At 37.4% G+C, this 26689-nt stretch overlaps 1 protein-coding gene across 1 annotated transcript in view; it reads left to right on the forward strand.

The window, feature by feature from the left end:
* Window positions 1-26689, forward strand: part of c3 (complement component C3) — a 91547-nt gene that overhangs the window by 15062 nt on the left and 49796 nt on the right. The window contains 11 exon segments of the mRNA NM_214521.1: window positions 1608-1847; window positions 3744-3950; window positions 5901-6032; window positions 6740-6814; window positions 7487-7684; window positions 8773-8943; window positions 17236-17310; window positions 19892-19946; window positions 20524-20574; window positions 21888-22039; window positions 24751-24896. Of these exon segments, the coding sequence (NP_999686.1) occupies window positions 1608-1847; window positions 3744-3950; window positions 5901-6032; window positions 6740-6814; window positions 7487-7684; window positions 8773-8943; window positions 17236-17310; window positions 19892-19946; window positions 20524-20574; window positions 21888-22039; window positions 24751-24896 (1502 nt within the window).

The raw sequence follows: 26689 nt of genomic DNA on the forward strand, positions 1-26689 counted from the left end.
ATTCAAAGTCACAGATGTAAAAAATAACAGTTTGTAACATGGAAAGTACAACATGTACCATCACCCCATCCTGACTCCCATGAAAACACCACTGAGTCTAACAGGAAAAGTTACAATGCTACAATAAAAAATGCAATTCATGTTCACTCATGCACAAAAGTTTGGTTTAATAAACCATGAAATTCACTCAGCAAATTATGAATGTATCATATCAGCCTCAATTTTGTAAGCTCCAAAGGATTTACCTCTCACAAATTGGAAGGCTAATTCCTGCACAACCTAATTTGCATACCCTTTACAAAAGTGAGCAGTGCTCACCCGAGCATGAATTATTTTCGGGCTTTTTAGTGTCATATGAAAGTTGAGTTTATGAGCTTTCCATACATATAAAACTTTCCCCCAAGAATCATATATTGTTTATTTGGCAGCCATTTCAACAGTGTATAGTTTTTTTGGGACGCACTTTACTGAATTTAGGGCGGAAGCATAGAAGATGCAGTCCCATGTGTCTTGTTTGTTGTGGGTCAGTTTCACACCATAGTGATCTCCTCAGTGTTCTCTTGTTACTTCTATCACAAGGTTAATGATCTACAAGGGGGAGAAGGGAGAGAGCCTTGTGATAGCAGTGGTGGATCCAGGATTTTCACATCAGGGGGGTGTTTCACAAAGATCCCAAGTCAAACTTAACTCTAAGTTGGACTTAAATATTATGGAGAGCCATTTGTAGCCTTAAAATTAAATATATATAAAAGCAAAAATTCAAGTATTTTAGACTTTTCAAAAATTTCACATCAAGAACATGTAATCTCCTTGATAATAAAAAAATATGAATGATTTGAATCAACATTCTATGCCTTTTAAAATAACTTTTACAAAAAAAATTCAAAGATGCTAACGGCTTTCCATAATTGTTAAGTCCAACTTAGAGATAAGTTCAACTTAGGATCTTTGTGAAACACCCCCCAGGAGTGGGGGTGGGCAAAGTCCAACAAATTTTAGACAAGCAAAAAATCTATCTATACATGTAGCATTAAAATGAATGATACAACAAATTTGACTTTTGTTAGTGCATCAAGTCGCCTCTCAGGTCATGTCTGGTCAATGGGCCTCTTTTTAAGAACCGTTCCATCTGATATGACCAATATCATCACATTCTATTAATAATAATATTAATAAAAAAATATTGGATATTTATATAGCGCACATATCCAACCTACAGGGTGCTCAAAACGCTCCAATATTACCCCGGCTCTGCTAAGCTACTGATGCCGGTGCTCACAGCATTCAAGGAATTACTTCCTACCGGTCCCCATTTACTTCACCTGGGTGGAGTGTGGCAAATGTATATCAATAATAACATAATAATAGGCATTTCTATAGCGCCGTTTATCTAGAAATTCTATTTGATGTGCCATTACAGCGCTCCAGCATTTCAAGGAATTAATTCCTGCCAGGTACCCATTCACCTGGGTTGAGTGTGGCAAAGAAGATTAATGCCTTGCCAAAGGACATAAATGCTGTGTCAGGGATCGAACCACGACCTTTGAATTTCAAGTCAAGCTGCTTAAACCACTCGACTACAACACTTTTATTCATTTTTCTATCAGCTTGGTGATAGTGGAAGGGCTGAAGTTACTTTGGATGATCTCAGTACTGATTTTGGTGAAGACTGGTTTGTTCGGTTCAGAGGTCGCCACTTCCATGCAAATGCAATTGTACATGAATCAGCGACTCAGTTCAGCGAAGCAAGCATCAACACGAAGGCAATCTTCGTTGACTCACCATACAAATTCAGTACAAAGCGAACTGTGCAGCACTTCAAGGCTGGACTCAATCTGCAAGTAAAGGTGAGATAAGAAGAAACTCACTAAAGATTAAAATCCATTGTTCTGTATTCTATTACTTCGGTTCAACCTTTTGCTGGGTCTCAGATCACAATACATTAGGTAAAACTGAGACCTCAGTCTAACTTCCTTTGTTTAAATTTTAGCAGAATAATAATAATAACATTATTGAATATTTGTATAGTGTACATATAATATATCCACCACCAAAGGTGCTCAATGCGCTCCAATATTTCTCTGGCTCTACTAGGCTACCAATTTCAGTGCTCACAGCATTCAAGGAATTCCTTTCTACCCGCACCCATTTCACACCTGGGTAGAGAGTGACAAATGTAGATTAATGTCTTGCCAAAGGACATTAGAATACAGGAGGTCGTTTCACAAAACCAACTCCATGACATTCATATCTTTGTCCGCAACCTAGAGATGTCAGGAAGCGGACAACCCATTTCACAAAAAGATGATAAGGGACAAATTCACGATTTCGATACTATCGTCTAAAAAACAAATCTTCATTATGATCCATCATTTTTTTTCCTTAATTACCAAAAGAGGTTACAAGGCTTAATTTCACTCAAACTGTTCACAAGTAGATTATGTTTATTTCTATTTAATTTCTATTTACATTATTTCTTTAAAAAGAAATAATGAAAACAATATAATTTAGTACTCACAGTTTTGACATTTATTCATCAAATAATTATGTGATTGGATTTTAAGCTTGAAAAGGGAAAATATCTAGAGAAATACTTACAAGAGAATTGTTGTCATTTTCATGGGTCTGTAATTACAGACTGTTCCATCTTTGACCACTTTACTATGGTAGAATGATGTAGGCTTTAATATGGACTAATAACATTTATCTTGTTTACTCTTGAAGGCATTAAGAAGTTATAAGAACAAGTTGTGTGCTTGTATGCTTTTATATTAACACCTAAGAACTGTTCAGTGAATTGAGAGCTGTAAGATAAAGAAAAAAGTCTTTAAATAAATTGCAGTTTTCATTTTTTTGTTGCCCATAGACTTAGTCGTGACAAGTCTATTGTCAGGGAAGTTGTTGCTTGTCTTGGCAAACGCTCAGCAGACAAGGCGAGCGACAGTGGCGAGATGTTGTTGATCTTGTAGCTATGGCGATTTCGTGAAATGACCCCCAGGCCTTAAATATGTGCCACTTACAGTAGATGTTATTCATGTGCAACACTGTTTTTCTCAGGAGATAATTTTTGCCACAGGATTGTAGATTTGAGATTACTTTAACATTTGTAGTATTTTCAAGTGATAAAAGTATTGATATGTATGCAGTTACGGCTAGAAATACATGTAGGTTATCCTCCAATAATCAGGGTATTTTGTGCCTATTTGGAAAAGTTGTATATTTCACCAACTATCCAGTACATTCTTCCTGATTATATTGATAACAACTTAAATTGATTCACTTTTCCATATTAATTATACAGCCTTTTAATTACCTGCTGTTTTGCAACTAACGTCAAATAAAAAAAATGTGCTGACTTTTTCTGGTATGTTTTATTGAATCAAAACAGAATCACAATATTAACATATCATTGGAGAGTCATTAAAAATCTAGAGTATCTTGTGCTGACTTTCAACCTTTTCATATCATCTTGTTATGAATATGCAAATATATCTATGAATATTCATGTTTTCGGCGATGAATGGAAGAAATATTGATTTAGAGTTAATCAATCGTCTGGTTTTCGTTCGCTCTGTTTGAGCTATCTTGGTTGAATTGTTAGAAAGGGAAGTAGATGATTAAATATAGATTTTGAAGCACCCAACCTAAAAGATTGGGGGCCTTTTGGGGGAATCGAACCGAGGACCTTTCGTATACAATAAACAATACAGTTATACAATAAACTATTTATCCTTTCTTCGCAGCTGGATTTAACATTTGCAAATGGAGATGTGGCCCCCAATGTTCCTGTAAATGTCATAGCAACTGCCACATTAGGAGATGGTTCTGAGGAGCTACTACGGAGACCTGATATAGCTGGTGGTCAAGAGGAGATATCCAACACTGATGATCAAGGAGGAGTCAGTATGGTTCTTAACGTCCAATCAAGTATAACGAGCATTCACATTGTGGTAAGAAGACAAAGAAATGAACACTTTCAGAACAGGACCCTTTGTTTAAGGGCTAAATCTATCACATGTTGTTCTTCATATCGGCAACAAGAATTTTTGTCTCTCATTGCTACATTTTTCTCAAATGTAATTGGTATACGTTATCGATAAGATAAAAAATGACCAGTTTTCATTAAAAAACAATGATTTCAAACCTTTGAATGTGTTCTCAAGTTACAGATTTTAAAGCTCTTCTTTTTTTTCCTTTTTAAAATTTCTGCCATCAAATGGTATGTGGTCATGAAATTAAAATGAACATAATGTGTGCAGAAATGCTTGCTCTTTTTAATCACGCATCTTTTTATATTTAAAGGTTCTGAATAAAAAGTTATTGAGTAAACCACAAATGTTTTTCAAGCTTTTTCAACAGTTGTTAACCTAGGCATGATACTTCAGAAAGTTGATGACTATACAGTGCGTCCCAGAAGAAACTAAACCAAGAATTATTGTTGTTTTATATCATAACTTCAATCACAATAGAATTAATAAATGACACATATTTGTAAAGCGTAGATCCTCCTCTTTCATTTGATGCAACTCATATGATGCATATTTCAGGCATAAGTGATATAAAAAAAATTGAAGAAAGGGTACAAAAAATTCATTTGGCAAACAGTATTTGAATTTCAAAGGGAAAATCACATTTCTAGAAAGTTCATTTTCTGCCCTTTTATATGACACCTCAATCAGGAAAATGAGCCAGGAATAACTAAGTTCTGTTTGTTTAAAGTAATGCTTGCATTTCCATAATTTTATTTAACAAATTCATTCCATTGGCTGTCTGCCCTTACAACAAAGAAGACAAAAGACTTCATGCATGGCTGATCGCCAACGAAACAGAGTTTGTTGTTTGTTGCTACGGCAGGCAGCCAGTGAAAACAAATTTGGTTGATAAAATCATTTAATGTAAAGAAGACTTACATTTGTTTGAATGGGATACCTGCCCCTGCAGGGGAGTTTGGAGCAGCACCCCTAAATTACCCTGATGCTCCAATAAATCCTATGTTCCTGGTGCACAGGGGAGGGAGGTAGGTCCCTTATTGCAAGGCCCCTTCTATCATTGGCTCAGGTGAGCGTAAGGTCCGCTGGCCTCTAGTTTATTAGTCCAATGACTGTCATATCTTCATCAACCAAGTACATATAACTTCAGTCAGTAATTTGCAAGTTCATTTTTGTATTTATTAGTGTCTTTATGATGCCTGATATTGTTCTTTAAAGGTAAAGACCAGTATTGGAAATGCCCCAATTTCAAAAAATGAAATGGAAGCTCTTATTACCAATCATGTGAAAGAATATATTTTGACTAATACATGATGATAAAAAATTTGCAGGGAAACCGCCTACTAATTGATATATTTGGTAAATTAGTTTATCTATTGGTATGTGAGAGATAAACGCACGCGTTGCGCAAGTGTGCGTAGTCCCATACCGGTATACATCTTTCTGTGTACAGTGCTTGTAACTCTACGAAGACTGGGCCAAATTTCTTATCATTTTGATGATTCCAGAACCTTGCAGTACACACCAATACAAAATATATACTAGATGATCAACCTTTTCTGATCGATTCCACAACGTTTCTTTCACAATGCAATTGCATGACCATAACTGGTCTTTATCTTTAAAACCAACATCAACAAAAAAAAACGTCAGCCGAGTAATGTCAAAGCTTTCCATTGGCGTCCCTCCTAACCTATTAAGCACTTAGTTCTCTCATTCCTATAACAGCTTTACACTGTACATGGACTACCCAGTTCCCATAGGCAGACAGTTGATATTGTTATGCTCTTTTATTTATAATCTTCTATTTTCATTCTGCAAATTTTTAACTCATTTTCAATGAATATTTGTAGAAACCAAGGGATTTGGTCATGGAAGTAAATAATATTTTATACATGTGTCATTTCTCAGGCAGCAACTCATGATCCGCAATATCCAAACAACCAAGCTGATATCTCCTTTGAAGTAAGTCCAGGAGTCTCGGCCAACGGTCGTGATTACTTAGTCATCAGACCTCAGAACACAGATGATCGTAACCTGAATGTAAGTCAGAATATTTTTTTTACCGGGTCTCATGCACCCACTCTGTGCTTCTAAACTTTGAATTTAAATGTGTTTATCGTAAATAAGCTTCAAAGGGATTCTCACTTACTCAATACTTAGTCTGTTTTATAGGGGAACCAATAGCAGAAAAAGTAGACCTGTGCAGATTAACCAATACCCAATTCTTTCTCATTATAAGAGATGGCGTGATCAGCAAGTTATGAGAGCTGAATATCAACCCTTTTACTCAGTTTTTGGCTAAGATAAAATACTTAGCCAAAATCTTGAACTGTTGGCTAAGTATTTTATCTTAGCCAAGAACTGAGTAAAATACTCACATTCCTGACACCTAACAGAAATTTGATTACATCCCTTAATTACCCTAAGTTGAACAGAAAACCCAATTGCAAACTCAGCACTAACTGTATACATGTATGTTTGTTCATCCTTGATGAAATATGAAATATTTTGCTCAAATTTTATACAGACTGATAAAAACAAATTTCATAACAGAAAATTTAAGAAGAGTATGACATGAACAGTATGACATGGTATTAAAGGACTAAACACTTCCAGTATGGTTGTAACTCTTTGTAACTCTTACCCTAACTTAAACCTTACCTAATACCGAATTGCAGCCCCTATCCTCAACTTAAGAGCAAATGTAGGATCAGCTAATTTTCACCTGTCTTTTGTTCACTTTGTAGGTTGATGTGAGCACTGATTTCTTGATTCAGAGGATTGGAACAACAGGAGATCAAGACATAGATCTCCACTTTCTTGTAAGTTTATTAAGTGCATGCACTTACATTCTACACGTATGGTTGATATACTACTTTTAAACTGCAGTTAGGTCACAACTGTTACACGGCTATGGCCATACTGTTTTTTTTATAAAATACTACTATTCACGTTTTTGTGTCCTACAAAACACAGATACATGTAGTGGGTACATTTAAAAAATTCAATCAGCCACTATTTACCAAGCATGTCACTGAGACTTTATTGTTACTCAACTTAATTTCAAAGTCCGCCTCAAACAGTGCAATTTCGTGTTAAAAACCCTGATAGTCTTCCAAAGTAAGAACATGTATTGACCAACCTCAGGTAGGGTGGTTCTGTATAAGTAGTGTTTTTGCGGAGGGGGGGGGGGGGGTATTTTTTCGCAAATCTCGCAAATCACTCTCTGATTGCAAATTAAATAACATGTGAAAAAAATACAAAGTAATGTCACATGCCAAATTCACCAGCACTGTTGCATGTCGCACATGGTGTCTACACACTACAGCATGACTCCTCACGACGGATAGTCAACCTGTTTGAAACGTCGACCCACTTCTACCACCCATCCTCTCCTACTGGCGCTATAGTTCCCCTTAGAAGCTAAGAAAGATAACCAACAGTCTTATTCAGGACTACACACACTCAAGTAAACTTTGAAGGTTTGTTTGTAGTGCATTACAGGTGGCAAGGTTGTTCTGGAGGGAGTTCAGAGAAGCATAAGTGCAGCTGGCACAAACCTGGCCATAACAATCAGAGCATACATGGCTCCACAAATGCGACTGATCGTCTACTATGTCACCATGGATGGCAGCGTTATTGCCGACTCTCTCCTTTTAGGTGTGGAAGAAAAGTGCAGACAAGACCCACAGGTAAGATTGCTATTAATAAAAGTTGCATAAAGAACTCAAGGAAAGTTTAACTGTGATTGCTAAATCTAGAGCCAATTATGTAAAATGTTTTGCAAACAGTTTATTGTCACATTGTTTCAAACCGTCCCTTTGAATCCGGGCCTACCAGGGAGAGTGCCTTATAAAGTAATTATTAAAATTTTTTTTTTTTCATGTTTCAATAAATCATGATAAATTCATAGTTTAATTGTAATTGATGACTCTAGAGCTAATTTTTAGCATTTTTTTGTCTTTCATTTGGCAAGTATTCAGAAAACTCTTTCTGTTTCAGTTTTTCAAACTAACCCCTTTTTTGATAAGCTGCAGGCCTACCAATGAGAGAGCCCTAACACAAAACAAAACAAAATAAAACAAAACAAACCAATGCAAAGTGAATAAAACCATATCCTTGTTTAGATAAGTCATGAAAAATTTCAAGTTTAACTGTGATTGATAATTCTAGAGCCAAGAGTGTAAACTGTAGTTGTAGAAATACAAAATGATTTTACCTGTTGACATAACGATGTACATGTACGTACTGTAGCTTCAAGTACGTAATATAAGGAACAGATATCATATGTACATGTGCTGTACATTGGGAGTTCATTGTATGTATCAAAAAGATAATATGATTGTTTCCATTGCCAAAACTTTATTAACAGATCTATTGATCAGGTACACAAATAATGATGATTATAATAATAATGATAAAAGTGGGTTCTTATTTCACTCATGTCTGGCATACTTGACACTCCTGATGCTCCACTATTGACCCCGGCTTAATAGCATGATGGCTATACTATTATGATTCTCTAGCCTTTTAAGGAATGAATTTCTGCCAGGTACCCATTACCTCACCTGGGTCGAGTATGGCATATGTAGATTGATGTCATGCCAAAGGACATCACTGCTGTGGCAGGGATTCGAACCGGTACCCTGTGGTTTACAGTCTGGAGACTTATCCACTACACAACAACACCTCTACTTTAATCATGAAATAAGTGGTTGTAAAAATGAATACAAAAGTCAAATCAAGCCATCTTGGTTTTCTTTTGAATAAACATTTACAGCTTTCTCTGGACATTCTTCCAAGGAATGTAGGACCTGAACGTGACGTTTATGAACCCAATGGGCAGATACAGGTGGAAGTTACTGCACCTATCGACTCCAATGTTGGCCTTCTAGCTGTTGATAAAGCTGTCTACCTGCTTAGAGACAAGGACCGCATGGGCAAACAAAAGGTCAGTCTAGATTAATATCCTTTCCCAAACTGATTTATAGCTTGAATGTATGAAGACATACATGTCAGAGACCAGTGCAGTACATGAAGCCGAGAAACCAAACCAGGCTCAAACTAGCCAGACTGAAGCTACCGGTATTTAGATTAACCAGATTAGAGCATAAATCAGTTCAAATCAGTAACGCAGGTGGACAAGAGTTTGAAAAAAACTAATTTTTACACACAGAAAGTGCACTTATCCACTACGGTAAGTTCTATGCATGTCTTCCATATATGTGAGCAATAGAGTTTGTGAGAAGTTGGAACAATACATCAACACTTTGATGTTGGTTTTCAGGGTTCTTGCTAATATTTCTGGGATGAAGTAACTTGTGATTTATAGGGGATGACAACCTGTGCACCAGGGGGAGTGTCCAGAGGCACAGCCCCAGCTGTTGCACGATCTGATAAGGTAAAATCTGCCATTCTGGAGACCTGTGTGTGTACTCCTGAAATTAACTTCTCAAATAAAAAGCATCAAGAAAAACAAGACAACAAAAATGATAACTGCTGATAAAACTTGTTTTCAAGATTCATTTTCTGTATCTGAGGACTCATGCAATGAAGATCTACAACTGTAATTCCTTGTGCTCTTTTTGAGCCTCTGCTCTAATTTTAATTTTTTTTGAGCTTTCATATAATTTCAATGAATGACAAGAACAATCACATGTACCTGTCCTTTAGCCATGTATGATTCTCAGTGGCAGATATTGCCCTGCCTCTATAAAGCTACGCACAAATATATTTCTTTGCATTTAATGCGGCACATCAATGGCGCATTATTTTTAATTGACAATGTTCCCAAAACTGAAGTTGCGCCATTCACACCAATGAACCGCCACGCCTTCAGGATTTATTATCATGAATGATACATGAATATCTCTTGGAGTTACAGGGGCATTAACTCCAATGCTGGGAGCTAATGCCTTTCTGGCTTTGAACAAAAGGTTTGATCGTTTTAAATGTACTTGTAAGTAGTGCTGTAGCCGAACCGCCAAACCGAACGGAAGTTCGCCGAACATGGCACTTCCGAACCGAACCGAACCAAACCGAACGCAAAGGCCTGGTTTGGATGTTCGGCAGAAAAATGTAAACGTTTTTGCAAGCTAATAAACTGTCATTTTGTACCTAATTTTCATGTCATGATTGCTCATTTTCTATTTACTTTTTTCCCATTTTCCGCCTTTGTGATTCATGCCTATCCAGTGGTGGGCGCAACTTCACTGGCACCATTTAAATCCCAAATCCTGACCACGCTACGTCGCGATTGCAAGCCATAAACAAGACCATGTGCGTGATCAAAACAGGCTCAGCTCAAACCCATTCAACAAAAAATTTATATTTTTAGGTGGTCTGTTGTTTCGACAGATCACCTATTGTTTTTGTTCAAATTTTCTTTCTTATTATTATTATTTCTTTATTTTTATTTATTGTACCCTCTTTTTTGTTTACAGGATAACTCAAGATCGGTTAAGTCAATTTCGTTCAATTTTGGCGCAGTTATAGGTCATTGTCATAAGACGTGACAGTAACATTTTCAAGGTCATCAAATCTTCATGACGTCATCCAGGCGCCATTTTGTGTTTTTTTTGGTACTTTTTACTCATGATCATATTTTCATAACGGAAAAGCATTTCTTATTCATATTTATCACGATTAAGGTCAATATCCGTCCGGTCAATTTCAGGTCAAAAAACGCGCGCGCATGCGTACGTCCGCGCGTTAGCGGGCGCGCAAAATTTCAAAATGCTCAAAATCATATCAAATTAATTTTGCATACTGTACGTTTCAGGCCATTTTAAGCATTTTGCAAAAAAAACGCGCACACGCGCATGCGCACGCATTTTCGCGCGTACTGGTATTTTCCAACATAAAATCGCCAATTTTTCTCTGTCATCATATTTGGCACATTTTTTCAAGCATTTTTATATCTTGTTCACCTGTTTCTGACCATTAACCCGTTCCTTCCGAAATTATTTAGCCTGATAGCCACCCCACAAACGAGATTAAAAAAAAAGGGGGGAGGTGAAAGGAGAGCCAAAATAGCATACTAACAAATACAGTACAGACTATATAACGATGCGCCCAACTTTCTCTCTCTCTCTCTCTCTCACTCTATAAAAACCGTTCATTATACTTTATCTCTCTCATACTGTTTTCTGTTCCGCGATTTCCGAAAGCACGTTTCGACATATAAATAAGAATTGTTAAAAGTAAGAGTTTGGATATAAAAACATCTCTTATGCAAAAAATAATATGACACAATCTTTTTTGACAGAACTAATATACGTCGGACGAAGGAAATAACTCCTTGGTCGGACATTATACTTTAGCGAATGGTGTTTAATTTTTTTAATTTTGTTTTAAAGAACTAAAGAAACATTCTGAATGGGGGGGGGGGGGTTGATCAGATAGACAACTAGTATAATAATAAATACAGTACAGACTACGTCCAACGTTCTATCTCTCTCTCTCTATCTGTCAATGTTGTTCCGCCATTTGCTTGTATGCCGGCATCATTCCTTCTTTGAGATAAATTATGATAACATATCCATGATGATGAAAACATACATCTTAAATACTAGGGAAAAAAATAGAGAGCGAGCGGCTGATAATGTCAAAATGAATATCACTGTACACAAATTATAGAAAGTAAAAGTTTTGATTTTGAATATAAATCTCTGTTGCATCAAAATAAAATGAAACGTTCATTATATCGACGGAAATAATATACATCGGACATTATACTTTACCACAAAAGGGTCATCTAGAAGTAGGTGGATAACATTATAAGAGAAAGAAGAGAAAGAATGAAACTTTCTCTTTCAAAAACAGAAGAATAATGGAGAGGGAGACAAGGACACATACACAATAAATAAATATAAACAAGATAGGATTCTAGAGCGGAAGATGATATAGGGGAAACGAAATAGTTCTGAAGTATTGCCTAGAGAGCAAAAAAATTATTCTGTTTTATTTACTAATGTAAAGCGCTTTGATCATGTTTTATGTAAAGGCGCTATATAATATCAATATGTATGAATATATTGGCAAATTTTGACAATTATAGTTTGTAAGTATGAATTGACAAAGTACGTACAAATACAAATGACACAGAAATGTCTGCAAGTATTTGGGACCTATATAGAATATGTGAAAAGAGCTATATCTTTGTCTTTGGCCCATGATCCCACAACTTAGTTACGTAAGAGGAACAAAGAACGTTGACGGATGTAAAGGTTGTTGTCATGGTTATAAACCCCAACAATAGAAGAGCGGAAGTAAGGTAAGGGTATAATTGAATGGCAATGACCTGGCTTACAGCACTGATGATCCTACATGTATAACCATGTTTTTTTTTGTGTGTGTTTTTTGGGGAGTGGGGTCTTGTTGTTTTTGCAATCATTCAAAGATAATATCAATCATACAAGATAAAGGAATGAACAAGAATATATGATATGCTAAAATGTAACAGACAAAAAGATCATGATGAGAAATGATTGTTTCTATCTCTTTTTTTCTCTTTTTCACTCTCTTTATGTGTGTCTCTCTCTCTCTCTCTCTCTTTCCTCTCTCTATCTATCTCTCTCTCTCTCAAACTCTCCACTTTCTCCCTCTCTCTCCGTCTGTCTCTCTGTCTATCTGCCAATGTTGTTCCGCCATTTGCTTGTATGCCGGCACCATTCCTTCTTTGAGATTAATTATTATAACATAAAATTATCCCTGATGATGTACATTATTATACCTTATATTTATTATAGGGAGCAAAAAAGAAAACGAGCGGCTGATAATGTCAAAATGAGAAGAATATTACTGTACAATATTTATACAAAATAAAAACTTTGAATGTAAATCTCTGTTGCATCAAACTGATATAAACAAATTGTTATTATGCTATATTGACGGTACTATTATCTGTCGGACATTGTGCTCTAGCCAAAAGATATAAACAAACAAAAAAAGAGAAACACTAAAGAAAAAATCTGAGGTTTGTGGGGGGGGGGGGGGGGGTAGTCGGTGAGAAAAATATCATAATAATAAATACAGAACAGACTACGTCAAACTTTCTATCTATTCTGCCCCCGTCCACCCTCCTCTCTCTCTCTCTCTCTCCCTCTCGCTGTCTCTCTCTCTCTCTCTCCCTCTCGCTGTCTCTCTCTCTCTCTCTCTCTCTCTCTCTCTATCTCTCTTTCTACGTTGTTTTCCATCTTCATCTTTCATGATGTTGTCTACTATTCCGCCATTTACTTGCATGCCGGCATCATCCTTTCCTTTAGATTAATTATTATAACATATCCCTGATGTTATACGTCAGACAATATACTTTAGCGAAAAGAAATAATCAAACAAAAAAAAGAAACGTACACAAAAGAAAAACAATCAGAGTTGGGGGGGGGGGATCGGAGATAACTTTCTATCTCCCCCTCTTTCTCAAATATTTTATATCTCCTCTCACATATACCTTAGTATAGGGAACGCTATAGAGAGTGAGCGGCTGATAAAGTCGAAATGAGAAGAATATTACTGTCCAATACTTATAAAAGTAAAGCTTTTGAATGTAAATCTATGTTACATCAAACTGCTATACAAAAATGTTTATTATGCTATATTGACGTTACTATACGTCAGACATCACACTTTAGCCAGGAAATATAAACAAACAAAAAGAGAGACAAACTAAATAATAAATCTGAGCTTTGAGGGGGGGGGGGTCGGTGATACAAAATGTCATAATGATAAATCCAGCATACACCTGATCAAAACTCGTTTTCGGAGACTAAATCGAGTACAACCTCGCGATCTTGCTTTAGACTTATAATACTGCTTGTTGTTGTTGACAATAGAGAGCTGACCTTTGGATTTTCCTTTCATGTGTAGTGAAGTGCATTGTTCCGCGAGTGCCGCGTGCCGTTATAGGCTTTGGCTTTGCGCTGCTCCCAATTGAAATACCAGCAGTATTGGTATTCTGTGCATGGAAGGTCTCAGCGAAAGTCAATATCTGTGGGACAGACATCGCGGAGCTCCAATACGCTGCTGTACGAATTTCATGTGAGAGAAAACTTGACATGCTAATGAAAAAGTACAAATATAATGAGTAATATTAAAGTAAACAAAACAGGAGTAATGGATAATGATAGCATATACTTTGGATAAACCCTCACATCCACTAGTTTAGTGAATTAATGGCAGGGAAAGGCAATTTTAGGCTTGTAAAGACGTCGTCTACCTGCCTATTATGGGAACCTGGTATACCAGGTTCCCGTCTGTGAGTGGGCTCCACGGGAGCCTGGTATACCAGGTTCCCGGAAGGAACGGGTTAATAACGGAATGACCGTCCGTTTAAGATAATTTCCGTGCGTGCAAGCTCTTGTAATACATAGCATACATGGGCAAAAACATGCCTATACAAAATCCCTTGTAGCGCTTTAGGATGAAAGGTGAACCCAATTTTGTTCTCCATATTTTGATAGAGTATGAATTGGAGATATAATTTCATGTCTCATTTGACCCTCAATTAACTCATGACATCATCATAATGGCCTCCCAACTCAAAATTTCAATTTGCATATTATGACGTCAGCATATTTCTGGAAAATTGACTGTATATCTGTAAATATTGATCGATTTTCTTCCAAATTTTGATATGATCTAGCTTAGACAATTCTCTACAAATGCAGTCACCACAATATTTCATTTTTGCGATTAAAGGTGGCATGTCAATTTTTCACATTGTGGGTGTATTCTCTATGGGACATGACTTTTTCTCAAAACTGGATCTACATCCTGTCTTTCGCGAGCAATATCTCCGTCGTTTTAGCTTTTTTTTCGCTGAGCTTTGAGTATGTTGTAGCTGAGACAATAAGCTATCACAAGTGTGCCCTTTATTTTTCAATCAGATGCCGGGATCATGCTCATATTTCATTTACAAAGTGGGATTTGAGAATTTTATTTTTCGTTTACGTGTAATCTCTATGGGAAATGTATTGGTATATCGGTAACGCACTTGACTTCCGACCTCGAGGTCCCTGGTTCGAGTCCGGGCGTCTCCAACAATTTTTTTTTCTTCACTTTTTTGTTGTTGACCTTTCACTGTACCATCTCCTTTGAATATTTAAACACGTAGAATTGCAAATAATGTAATAAACAACCATATTTACTTTATTATTACCCTATTATCACTTGATCCATTACTTTTTTGCGTGTTATCCTTATGGGAGATGACTTTTTCTCAAATCTGGATTCTACATTCCTGTCTTTTGCGATTAATATCGCCGTTATTTCCGCTTGTTTTTTGATGATTTTGGAGTATGTTGTAGCTGAGACTATATGCTATCTAAATGTCCCTCATTTTTTTCAATCAGATGTCATCATGGTCTGTTGATGATCATCAGCATCATCATGATCATGATCATGATCATTATCATCATCACCATTACTATCACGATCATCATCATCATGATCATCATCATGATCATCATTGTTTACATGTCTATATCACTTCTCCCTTTTTCTATATAGTAAATATTCAAATCTGTTGAATATCTATTGGGTATTGAACACAGACCACCTAATTCGTCCCCATGACGAATTAAATTTCTAGTAATTGTAACCATATCGGACAAATTTTACAATATAAATAGATCTAATGAAATAAATATATATTATAGTATGGTATTTATTGATTCAGGAAAAATAGTGATTTTATATTTTTCCAATTGAAAATAAAAACTTATAAAAAACAGTTATTGACGAGCCTATTCAAGTTGGCAGCTTTCATGACTCTAACATTAGACAAAAACTGTCTCGGAAAATCTTTAAAAAATATCATTAATCGACAAATTGAAAATATGATTCTTTTAAAATTGAAAATAAAACACGATTCAAGATGGAAATACGAATGTAAGTAGTATTCTTCTTCACAAATAATTACGTTTAGAGCAGTTTTTTAATGTGAAATTCGTGCTGGTCGGAAGCAGTGTGCAGAAGTCCTCCGTGCTGGTCGGGCCCGGCAGGGCGGGCGGTCCGCCCATTGCCGACCGCCGAGGCTATAACGCTGCTTGCTATTATATTACCGAACCCCGAACCGAACCAAGTTCGGGTGAAAAATTGCCGAACTCTGCCGATCCGAACTGAACACGAACATAGCGTCTGACTTACAGCACTACTTGTAAGTCAAGTATGGCAAACAATCTATCTTTGGAATATATACATTACAAATCTTCTAGAGCTCTGTTGAATGTATGCCAGCTAATGTTACCATATATATATACAGTATGGAATGCTTAAAGTACAGGTGCCATTTATACACAATAATAATTTTCAGCTTTGCATGCCAAATACTTGTACAGTTTATACAGTGCGTCCCAGAAAAAGCGAAACCGAGAATTATTGTTGTTTTATCATAACTTAATCACAAATATTATTGATGAATGACACATATTTGGAAAGCTTAGATCCTCCTCTTTCATTTGATGCAACTCATATAATGCATTTTTTCACGCATTAATTTTAAGAGAGGAAACCAAAAAGTCATTTGGCGGACGGTATCTGAATTTTAGAGAGAAAATCAAATTTCTAGAAAGTTGAGTATCTGCCCCTTCATATGACACCTCAATCAAGAAAAATGAGTAAGGAATGACAAAGTTTTGTTTGTTTAAAGTAGTGCTTGCATTTCCATAATTTTATCAAACAAATTCGTTTTCACTGGCTGCCTGCCGAAGCAACAAGCAGAATTGACAAAAGACTTAACTCCGTTTCGTTGACAATCAGCCATGCATGAAGTCTTTCATCTACGGCCGATTGTCAACGAAACAGAGTTAAGTCTTTTGTTAATTCCGTTTGTTGCTAAGGCAGGCAGCCAGTAAAAACGAACTCATTTGATAAAATTATGGAAATACAAGCACTACTTTAATCATACAGAACTTTGTTATTCCTAGCTCATTTTTCGTGATTGAGGTGTCATATGAAAGGGCAGATACTCAACTTTCTAGAAACATGATTTTCTCTTTGAAATTCAGACAGATACCGTCCGCAAACTGACTTTTTGGTTTCCTCTCTTCAATTTCATCGTTATCACTCATGCGTGAAATATGCATTATATGAGTTGCATTAAATGAAAGAGGAGGATCTAAGCTTTCCAAATATGTGTCATTCATCAATTATAGTTGTCATTAAGTTATTATAAAACAACGATAATTCTTGGTTTCGTTTTTTCTGGGACACACTGTATGAAAAATAAATCTTCTATTGACAGATGTATGAACGGATGAGGAGCTATGACACAGGATGTGGACCAGGAGGGGGACAAAACACTGCTCAAATTTTCAAGGTAAGATATATTGTGCGAAAGAAAGCAGTGATGAAGGAGGCAACATGCATCCGTGTTCAAATTGCCCACTTGCCTTTTGCTCTTTCCACAGAATTAAGGTACCAATTAAGGACCATAAAACTCAGGTCTTGAAGTTGAAGTCTAACCCTGTTATTTAGTTGGTTTGGTGTAGGATTGAGCAAAATCCATTTCAAGATAGGAAAATTATGAAGTGCTCTAGTACAATGTAAGTCGGTGATAAGCAGCTTTTATAAGGGATGTACCTGGTATTGAATTTACCTGCAGATTTTGATTTATTTTTTTGTAAACACAGTTTCACTAAAGTTGGATATTCATTTGCAGTCATCAGTGACTGAGCGCTAGAGCTATATATAATATATACTAGACATGCACCTGAACGACTACTAGGCGACTATAATTAAAAAAATGTTTGTGCCATTACGATTCCGTGGGTCTGGACTCCTCGCGAAATTCGCAAAAGTTTCATGCATGTGAAAATTGATGGTTATACAGTGTTGAAATTGACCAAGCTCAGCTTATAAGTACGCCTACAGGGTTGACCTGTGCTTGTGTTGATGCTCATAACAACTAAGGAGTAGATTTGGTGATCAATATATGTCAATATTCACAGGGACATGAAAGTGGAAAATATCAAGCAAAATTCTGGAAAAAAAATTGGATGAGGATTGTTTCGTTGTTATTATGATTGTGTATAAATACAGACTGTTGAAACATTCTCAATTCAACCTTTGATTGCAATGAAATTATAGAGTAAGACAAGCCTGAGATACAACAAGCACACACTTTAGCTATAGGGCAGAAGAAATGGAACCAAGAAGAGATAGGCCAAGTAGATGACTATGATCTATAGCAGTTCATTAGATGACTATAACCCATAGCTGTTCAAAGCTTTTCCTCAACAAATTGAAAACAATCTTTTTTCCCCACTCCTTCAAAGTTTGAAAAATATATATATATTTAGTAAATAAACCAATGTGAAAGAAAGAGAGTTTAACCTCCCCCCAAAAAGATGTTTCAATTAGTTTCAATTAAATTTGCTTTTATTCAGGAATGACACAATCGTACAGCAGTAACGATAGACTCAAAATTATATGTGATTCTGCTCTTTCTTTTCAAATATAATTTTGTAATTCCTAGATTTCTGGATAAAAAAATAATGCAAAAAATGTCACTGAAGGAAGACACTGTGCTGTGGGATAAAAGGGCATTGAAAGTACATGTAGATCACTAGAGATACATGTACAATTATTTAGAGAGAATAGGAAGATAGAGATAGAGATAGAGAGAGAGAGAGAGAGAGAGAGAGGGGGAGGGATATATATATATATATGTAGTGGAGGAGGTGTGAACACTATTTGACATCTATTTACTTGAATGTTTATATTTGTCAATAAAAAAACTATACAAATATTGTGAAATGTTTTTATGCCTCCGCTACAAAGTAGCCGGAGGCATTATGTTTTCTGGTTGTCCGTCCGTCCATCCGTACGTACGTCCGTCCGTCCGTCTGTACGTACGTCCCGTTCTCGTGATCGCGTTATCTCAAGAACCAATTGATGGATTCCCTCCAAACTTTGGTCATGTATGTATCTTACAGAGCCAATGAACTGATTAGATTTTGGGGTCACAAGGTTGAAGGTCAAAGGTCACAGGGCTCATTATGTATGCAAAAATAGCTCGTGATCACATTATCTCAAGTACCGGTCGATAGATTCCTGCCAAACTTGGGTCATGTATGTATCTAACAGAGCCAATGAACTGATTAGATTTTGGGGTCACAAGGTTGAAGGTCAAAGGTCACAGGGCTCATTATATATGCAAAAATAGCTTGTGATCGTGTTATCTCAAGAACCAATTGATGGATTCCCTCCAAACTTGGATCATGTATGTATCGTACAGAGCCAATGAACTGATTAGATTTTGGGGTCACAAGATTGAAGGTCAAAGGTCACAGGGCTCATTATGTATGCAAAAATAGCTACTGATCACTTTATCTCAAGTACCGGTCGATGGATTCCTGCCAAACTTGGGTCATGTATGTATCTAACAGAGCCAATGAACTGATTAGATTTTGGGGTCACAAGGTTGAAGGTCAAAGGTCACAGGGCTCATTATATATGCAAAAATAGCTTGTGATCGCGTTATCTCAAGAACCGGTTGATAGATTTCTACCAAACTCAGGTCATGTATATATCTTACAGAGCCAATGAGCTGATTGGATTTTGGGGTCACAAGGTTGAAGGTCAAAGGTCACAGGGCTCATTATGCAAAAATAGCTGTGATCGCATTATCTCAAGAACCAATCAATGGATTCCTGCCAAACTTTCGTCATGTATGTAATTAACAGAGCCAATGAACTGATTAGATTTTGGGGTCAAAGGTCACAGGGCTCATGATGTATGGCTATAAATAGCTTGTGAGTGCATTATCACTAAAACCGACAGATGGATTACAATCAAACTTTAATTTTTTAAATTGCTCTATGGCGGAGGCATCATTTTCGACTGCGCGCAGTCAAAATTCCATCTAGTTAATTCATTATTTTTGTCATCACTTTAAGGATTGTGGAATGACTGTACTTACCAACGCAGGTCTGGATGTTCCTATTCGTGAAGGTAAGGGGACAAGTGGCATTCTGCTTGATAACTGTGCTGATATCTTTTTAATTGCATGGCTATCTCTGTCTGTTTTGATTTTGAACACTTTGGTTGCCTTCTTTGCCTCTCTGCATGCCTTTTAAACAGCACAGCCCTGTTACAACAGCACACAGCACTAATATCCTTTGGCAAGATATTTGCCTGCACTTGCTACTCTCTACCGAGTTGTTAAATGGGTACCCGGTAGGATACGAAAGTTCATGTGGTTGGATGAGTAAGTGTGCGCTTGTAAAATAGCGACTGGCCAGAATGCTCCCCAGGGAGAGGAGAAAGTGCACACATTTTGTGCGGGTAAGCCTGAATTCGAGGACCGGGGTATAAAAATTTATCTGTAAATTTAAGCGCTTTGACATATTGTTGTATCGATGTATTGGGCACTAAATAAAAGCAGAATATTATTTTATTATTATTATTATTATTATCGCCTTCAAAAGGTATAATATTATTGATACAGGCATGCTTGATATTCCTCTTTAAAATTGTTATCATACTGCAATTTTTATACCTGTTTTATATTTTGTATCAATGATTACAGATGTTGAATGCATGGATGAAGATACAAGAAGGAAGAGATCGATTGACAGGGGTAAGGGATATATTTTTTTAAAGATAAAATTAAGTTCAGTCAAGTGATTGCATTGTAAAAGAAACTGTGTGGAAGCCATTAGGAAAGATTGATTATGTAATAGATGTTCATTTACATAAGAAGCAGCGTATACTGAGGATTTAGAATCATTGAATGGATAAGAATAGACTTTGTTTTCCCGAAAGTTGTATGCATTGCACACAGAAATGTGTCTATAGAAATATACACACACAGGTGGCATGAAAGTTTGGTCCAAACTTTTTAGTTACAGACTTGAATAAAGAAAATATGAAAACAATAATTTTGTGAGGGAAACTAAAAAAAAACATGACTTGACTGTAAGGCCTAAAAAAAAGATGTTGTATTGCCCTTATAGGTGCCAAAACATGGGTCGGCCGGTCAAAAATCTTTTTTTTTAATGCTTTTTTTCTCCCTCTTTTGGCTGATGTATGTCTCAGTTTTGAATGCTTTAATACATTATTTGTGTAAAAGACGGTAAAAAAAAAAACTTTTTTAAAAAGCAGACCATAGATTTCATAATGTTTGGGTAGGTCGCAAAAGGTAATACAGCATCTTTTTTTTTTAGGCCTAAGGCCGGCACAACATAGAGTTAGATTTTTGCTTGAGAATGACCCGTGCTGTCATAGCCTCAATGTTTCTATGGCATCACAGGTCTCATTAGGGTAAAAAGTGTGATGAGTGTGAAACCAAACAGACTGTAATTCTGAAACAGTCCAGTGTATTGGTCTGGCGTAGGTCATTCCAGCAAAGTGAATGAGAAAGCTGTCACATGATAAATACAATGTGGCACAGGGAGGATATTTGCATGGTACGTACAGAGTTAGCCCCAACATGCCTTCAACAGAGAAATGGTGTTCATCTTTATTTTAATGTGGATTCCTAAGAAAAATTTGATGCTGAAAACAATACCATTGATTATTTTATAAAATGTGCCTATGGAGTGCTCAAATTGTATATTTGGGGGCCCGCCATTGTTTTTATGCATTTCAGAACAAATATTTTGGCTGAAAATGTTCAATTGGTGTAAAAACCCACTATGAACAATACAATGTAAAATGATAAATGGTTGAGAATGAGACCCACAAAAAACCACAAGGTTAATTCCATACACATGCAAATTCATGTATGATATTTTTCACATGACATCGTGGCCTAGAATGGGTTAAAGTGTATTGTGAACCACCTACATGTACATGTGCTGTTTGTTAATTATTTTCTTCTTCATAAATCTTTTTTTAATCTATTAAATAAATAAAAATTACCCGTTTATTTTTCTATGAATTGGCCAACAGATCAACTGTGTCTGTATGATCCGACTTATCTAGCAGACTGTTTAGCTGATAAACCAAGGTTGCGAAGGGTGCTTACAGAAGGCGGTTGGCTATGTCCCCGCCGTGCTCGCGTTTTGGAAGCCGAGTGTAACCTAGAACCGGACCAAACACAGGTATTCTAAATTAGTGTAAATTAAGACTGGGATCAACACAGGTACCGTATTTGCCGGCGATAAGGCCGCACCGCTGCATAGGCTGCACCCCCAACTTTGACATTTCGTAGAGAAAAAAAAAAAAAAAGGAAAAAAAAAAAAAATTCCTGTAGAACTCTATTTTTCCTACAAACTAATACCAAAATTATCAATCATTTTATAAATTTACAGGAAGTTTACCTAAAAAATGATCATAATTTAGCAAATCTTCATAGATTTTTAGGCAGATTACCAAATTCATGGGACACTAGAGGGAGCTTCGCATGCATACAGAAACCTGAATGGCCATCTTTAGCTTGCATGCAGTGAGTCGGCACTAATATAATCCTGCCATAACCAAGCTGTGGCCATGGCATATCGCAGGGTGGAAGGATGTGTCTTTGTTATAATGTTATCCAGTCTTACCCCTACCGTACCGTCAAATGGAGAAAATAAACAAGCTTTTGTATTGTTATTAGAGATCTACCGAGGTTAGTTTGTCGCTTTAATAAATCAGATAGTCTCAATTATAATTTAGAATTATCTTACTGAAAAGACAATTTCTTCAAATTTGCTGCTGACGTGGTTCAGACTAGATCTTGTCCGATGTGTTTTCAAGTCAATTTTGTTAATATATTTTGTTGTATGAAGTTGCCTACAAATAATGGTCTTGCTGTTTTGACTTGCGATTTTTACTCTTTCGGCGTAAAGGCCGCACTCCGACTTTTTGATATATTCTCTTCCAAAAATACTGCGGCCTTTACGCTGGCAAATATGGTATTCCAAATAAGTGTGAACTAACACTGGAACCAACACAGGTATTCTAAATTAGTGTGAACTAACACCGGAACCAACACAGGTATTCCAAATTAGTGCGAACTAACACTGAAACCAACACAGGTATTCCAAATTAGTGTGAGCTAACACTGGAACGAACACAGGTATTCCAAATTAATGTGAACTAACACTGGAACCAACACAGGTATTCCAGATTGGTGTGAACTAACACTGGAACCAACACAGGTATTCTAAATTAGTGTGAGCTAACACTGGAACGAACACAGGTATTCCAAATTAGTGTGAGCTAACACTGGAACCAACACAGGTATTCCAAATTAGTGTGAACTAACACTGGAACCAACACAGGTATTTTAAATTAGTGTGAACTAACACTGGAACCAACACTGGTATTCCAAATTAGTGTGAACTAAAACAGGAACCAACACAGGCATTCTAAATTAGTGTGAACTAACACTGGAACCAACAGGGGTATTCTAAATTAGTGTGAACTAACACCAACACGGGTATTCCAAATTAGTGTGAACTAACACAGGAACCAACACTGGTATTCCAAATTAGTGTGAACTAAAACAGGAACCAACACAGGTATTCTAAATTAGTGTGAACTAACACTGGAACCAACACAGGTATTCCAAATTAGTGTGAACTAACACCGGAACCAACACAGGTATTCCAAATTAGTGTGAACTAGCACTGAAACCAACACAGGTATTCCAAGTTAGTGTGAACTAACACCGGAACCAACACAGGTATTCTAAATTAGTGTGAACTAAAACAGGAACCAACACAGGTATTCTAAATTAGTGTGAACTAACACCGGAACCAACACAGGTATTCCAAATTAGTGTGAACTAACACTGAAACCAACACTGGTATTCCAAATTAGTGTGAATTAACCCTGGGACCAACACAGGTATTCCAAATTAGTGTGAACTAACACCGGAACCAACACAGGTATTCTAAATTAGTGTGAACTAACACCGGAACCAACACAGGTATTCCAAATTAGTGTGAACTAACACCGGAACCAACACAGGTATTCCAAATTAGTGTGAACTAACACCGGAACCAACACAGGTATTCTAAATTAGTGTGAACTAACACCGGAACCAACACAGGTATTCCAAATTAGTGTGAATTAACCCTGGGACCAACACAGGTATTCTAAATTAGTGTGAACTAACACCGGAACCAACACAGGTATTCCAAATTAGTGTGAATTAACCCTGGGACCAACACAGGTATTATAAATTAGTGTGAACTAACACTGGAACCAACACAGGTATTTCACATAAGTACATCATCTGCAAAAATCACCTTCTGAAAAACACCCTAAACGAGGATCAAAGTCTAGAATATAGTTTAGAAACCCAATACACGGAAACCCGTCTAATATCTCTGATTTGTACACTGTTAAACAGGGATTTTATATCTTGCATTGTATTTTATACCCTATTCCAAAAATCTGGAACACTGTCGCACCGTGGACCTACTACGAGGTCCATGGTTGCACAGCGTTCTAAACATATTTGTGCTTGAATTTCCCCCGGGAATCGTGATGGGATTTCATTCCTCTTTTCATTGCCCTTATCCTCAATTTTTTATTTTTATTTTTATTGTGTATTTCCATAGGATTTTAAAATCCTGTAGGACCCTCTGCTTCGACCAGTGCTATCAGATTTCCTGCCCTTTTCACATATCTTCTTCTATTGAATTTTATGCCCTTTTTCCAGATTTTTCATATTTGTTTATACCCTAAACGCGGTATACACGTTACGTGCCTGATAATGACAAATCTATAGTGAAACCCCTTTTACACATTTTTGGGGGGTTTTGCTCTTTGACTTATTATCTGATACACATGTGTATCTGTTTGGATTTCACATTTCCAGGTATATCGAGATTGCTGTATAAATAGTATGAATCCAGTCGTGACTGCAACTTCCCGATCAGGTGGGGATGGTGGAGAGCAGAATGCTGCTGTGAAGGTGCGAGATGACTTCAGAGAGACGTGGTTTTTTGACGTTGTTTCCATGCCGTAAGTTTGACCTATTCATCCCCCTCCCCCTCCCCTTCTGAAACTATATAGTACAAAAAACTGGCCCATTGTCATGTTCACATGATGCAAAAATTTGAATTATTATGAAGTAGAACCCGTAGCCCGTTCCCCAAACACCAAGCCTGGCCACCTTGTGGATGTGTGCAGCTGGTACCAGAGAGGAATGAAATAGGGCCAGTCTTGACGCTTGCCTTTATGATCTAGGCCTTTGTATAAATTAGGCTTGAGTCATCACGGGTTTTGCCGAACCCGGGTTTGACTCGAAAATTTCTGGCGGGGACCGGGTACCCGAAATTTTCACCACTGCACTGACACTAAAAATCGTGTGCATGCAGCGGCGGGAGTTAGACTAAGTTGCTGTTCTAATAATGCGACGGAAAAGACGGAGAGGATGAGTGGCGGGAGTGGCTCGACGTTTCGAACAGGTTGACTATCCGTCGTCAGGAGTGGAGAATAGCCTGCGTGCGTGAGCTTAAGTCATCGGGGTGCGGACGTCAGGGAATAATACATGACCGTGTGGGCTTGAGTCATCGGGGAGTGGACATGGATGGTCTGCTCGTCCGTCTGCCTGTCCGTCTGGGCTGGAGTCACTGGGTTGCAGACTTGGGGGAGTTTTGAATCCATGAGTGGGGTGTGCCAAACACCATCAAAGCAGCCGCCAGCCTCACAGCTACAATGCACAGCAGATGACAGCAGACTACAACGCCGCCTACGTCGGGGGGGGGGGGGGGACACACACAGCGTCTCGCCGACAGCACACCCCACTCATGGATTTGAAACTCCCCCAAGTCTGCAACCCAGTGACTCCAGCCCAGACGGACAGGCAGACGGACGAGCAGACCATCCATGTCCGCTCCCCGATGACTCAAGCCCACACGGTCATGTATTTTTCCCCCGCGTCCGCACCCCGGTAACTTAAGCTCACGCACGCCAGCTATTCTCCACTCCTGACGAGGAATAATCAACCTGTTCAAAACGTCGAGCCACTCCTGCCACTCATCCCTTCCAAGCGCTATAGTTCTCCTTAGAACCTTTAAGCTAAGAAAGATAACCAACAGCCTTTTTCAAGACTACACAAACAGTCCTTTTCAGGTATACACATCCTCAAGAAAGATTACCGCAAGTCCTTTTCAGAACTCCTCAATCCTCTCTCTCTCTCTCTCACATGGTGCACCTGCAAGCCTACTGTATATCTACATCATCATGCAAGCCGACACTTACAAGCAGCATCTATATATATATTATTACCCCGGTCATCGGATTCAGGCTTACCCGCACATTCTCCACTCCCTTGGGAGCATTCCAGCCACTGGCAGGCGTCATTTTTACAAGCGCACACTTGCTAATCTTAAAGCACATTAGCTTTCGCATCCTACTGGGTACCCATTTAACACCTGAGTGGCAAATGTAGATTAATTTCTTGCCAAAGGACATGTACTATTAAAAGAAACCTGCAAAGACCACCTGCCTAAAAAGACCACTTTTCTTGTCTCATTTGGGTTGTCTTTATAGTAATTTAGAGCATTCTGGATCAAAAGATAAAAATTGAACGTCACTTAAAGGGGACACTAAACTGCTCTACATGGATTCATGATCATAATTAAAGTGCGGATTCCTAGAAAATCACAAATATGGCAAATATTGTATTACTAGAAACTGGTAAGCTAACAGATGGCCATCATGCAAATTTTAGGTCAATTACATATCGGGTGATTTATAAAAATACAAATAAAACAACCTCTATAGCATTTGGGATATGCGAGGGATTCGCC

The sequence above is a fragment of the Strongylocentrotus purpuratus genome, unplaced genomic scaffold, assembly GCF_000002235.5.
Source record: "Strongylocentrotus purpuratus isolate Spur 01 unplaced genomic scaffold, Spur_5.0 spur5_scaffold_4, whole genome shotgun sequence".
NCBI lineage: Eukaryota > Metazoa > Echinodermata > Echinoidea > Camarodonta > Strongylocentrotidae > Strongylocentrotus > Strongylocentrotus purpuratus.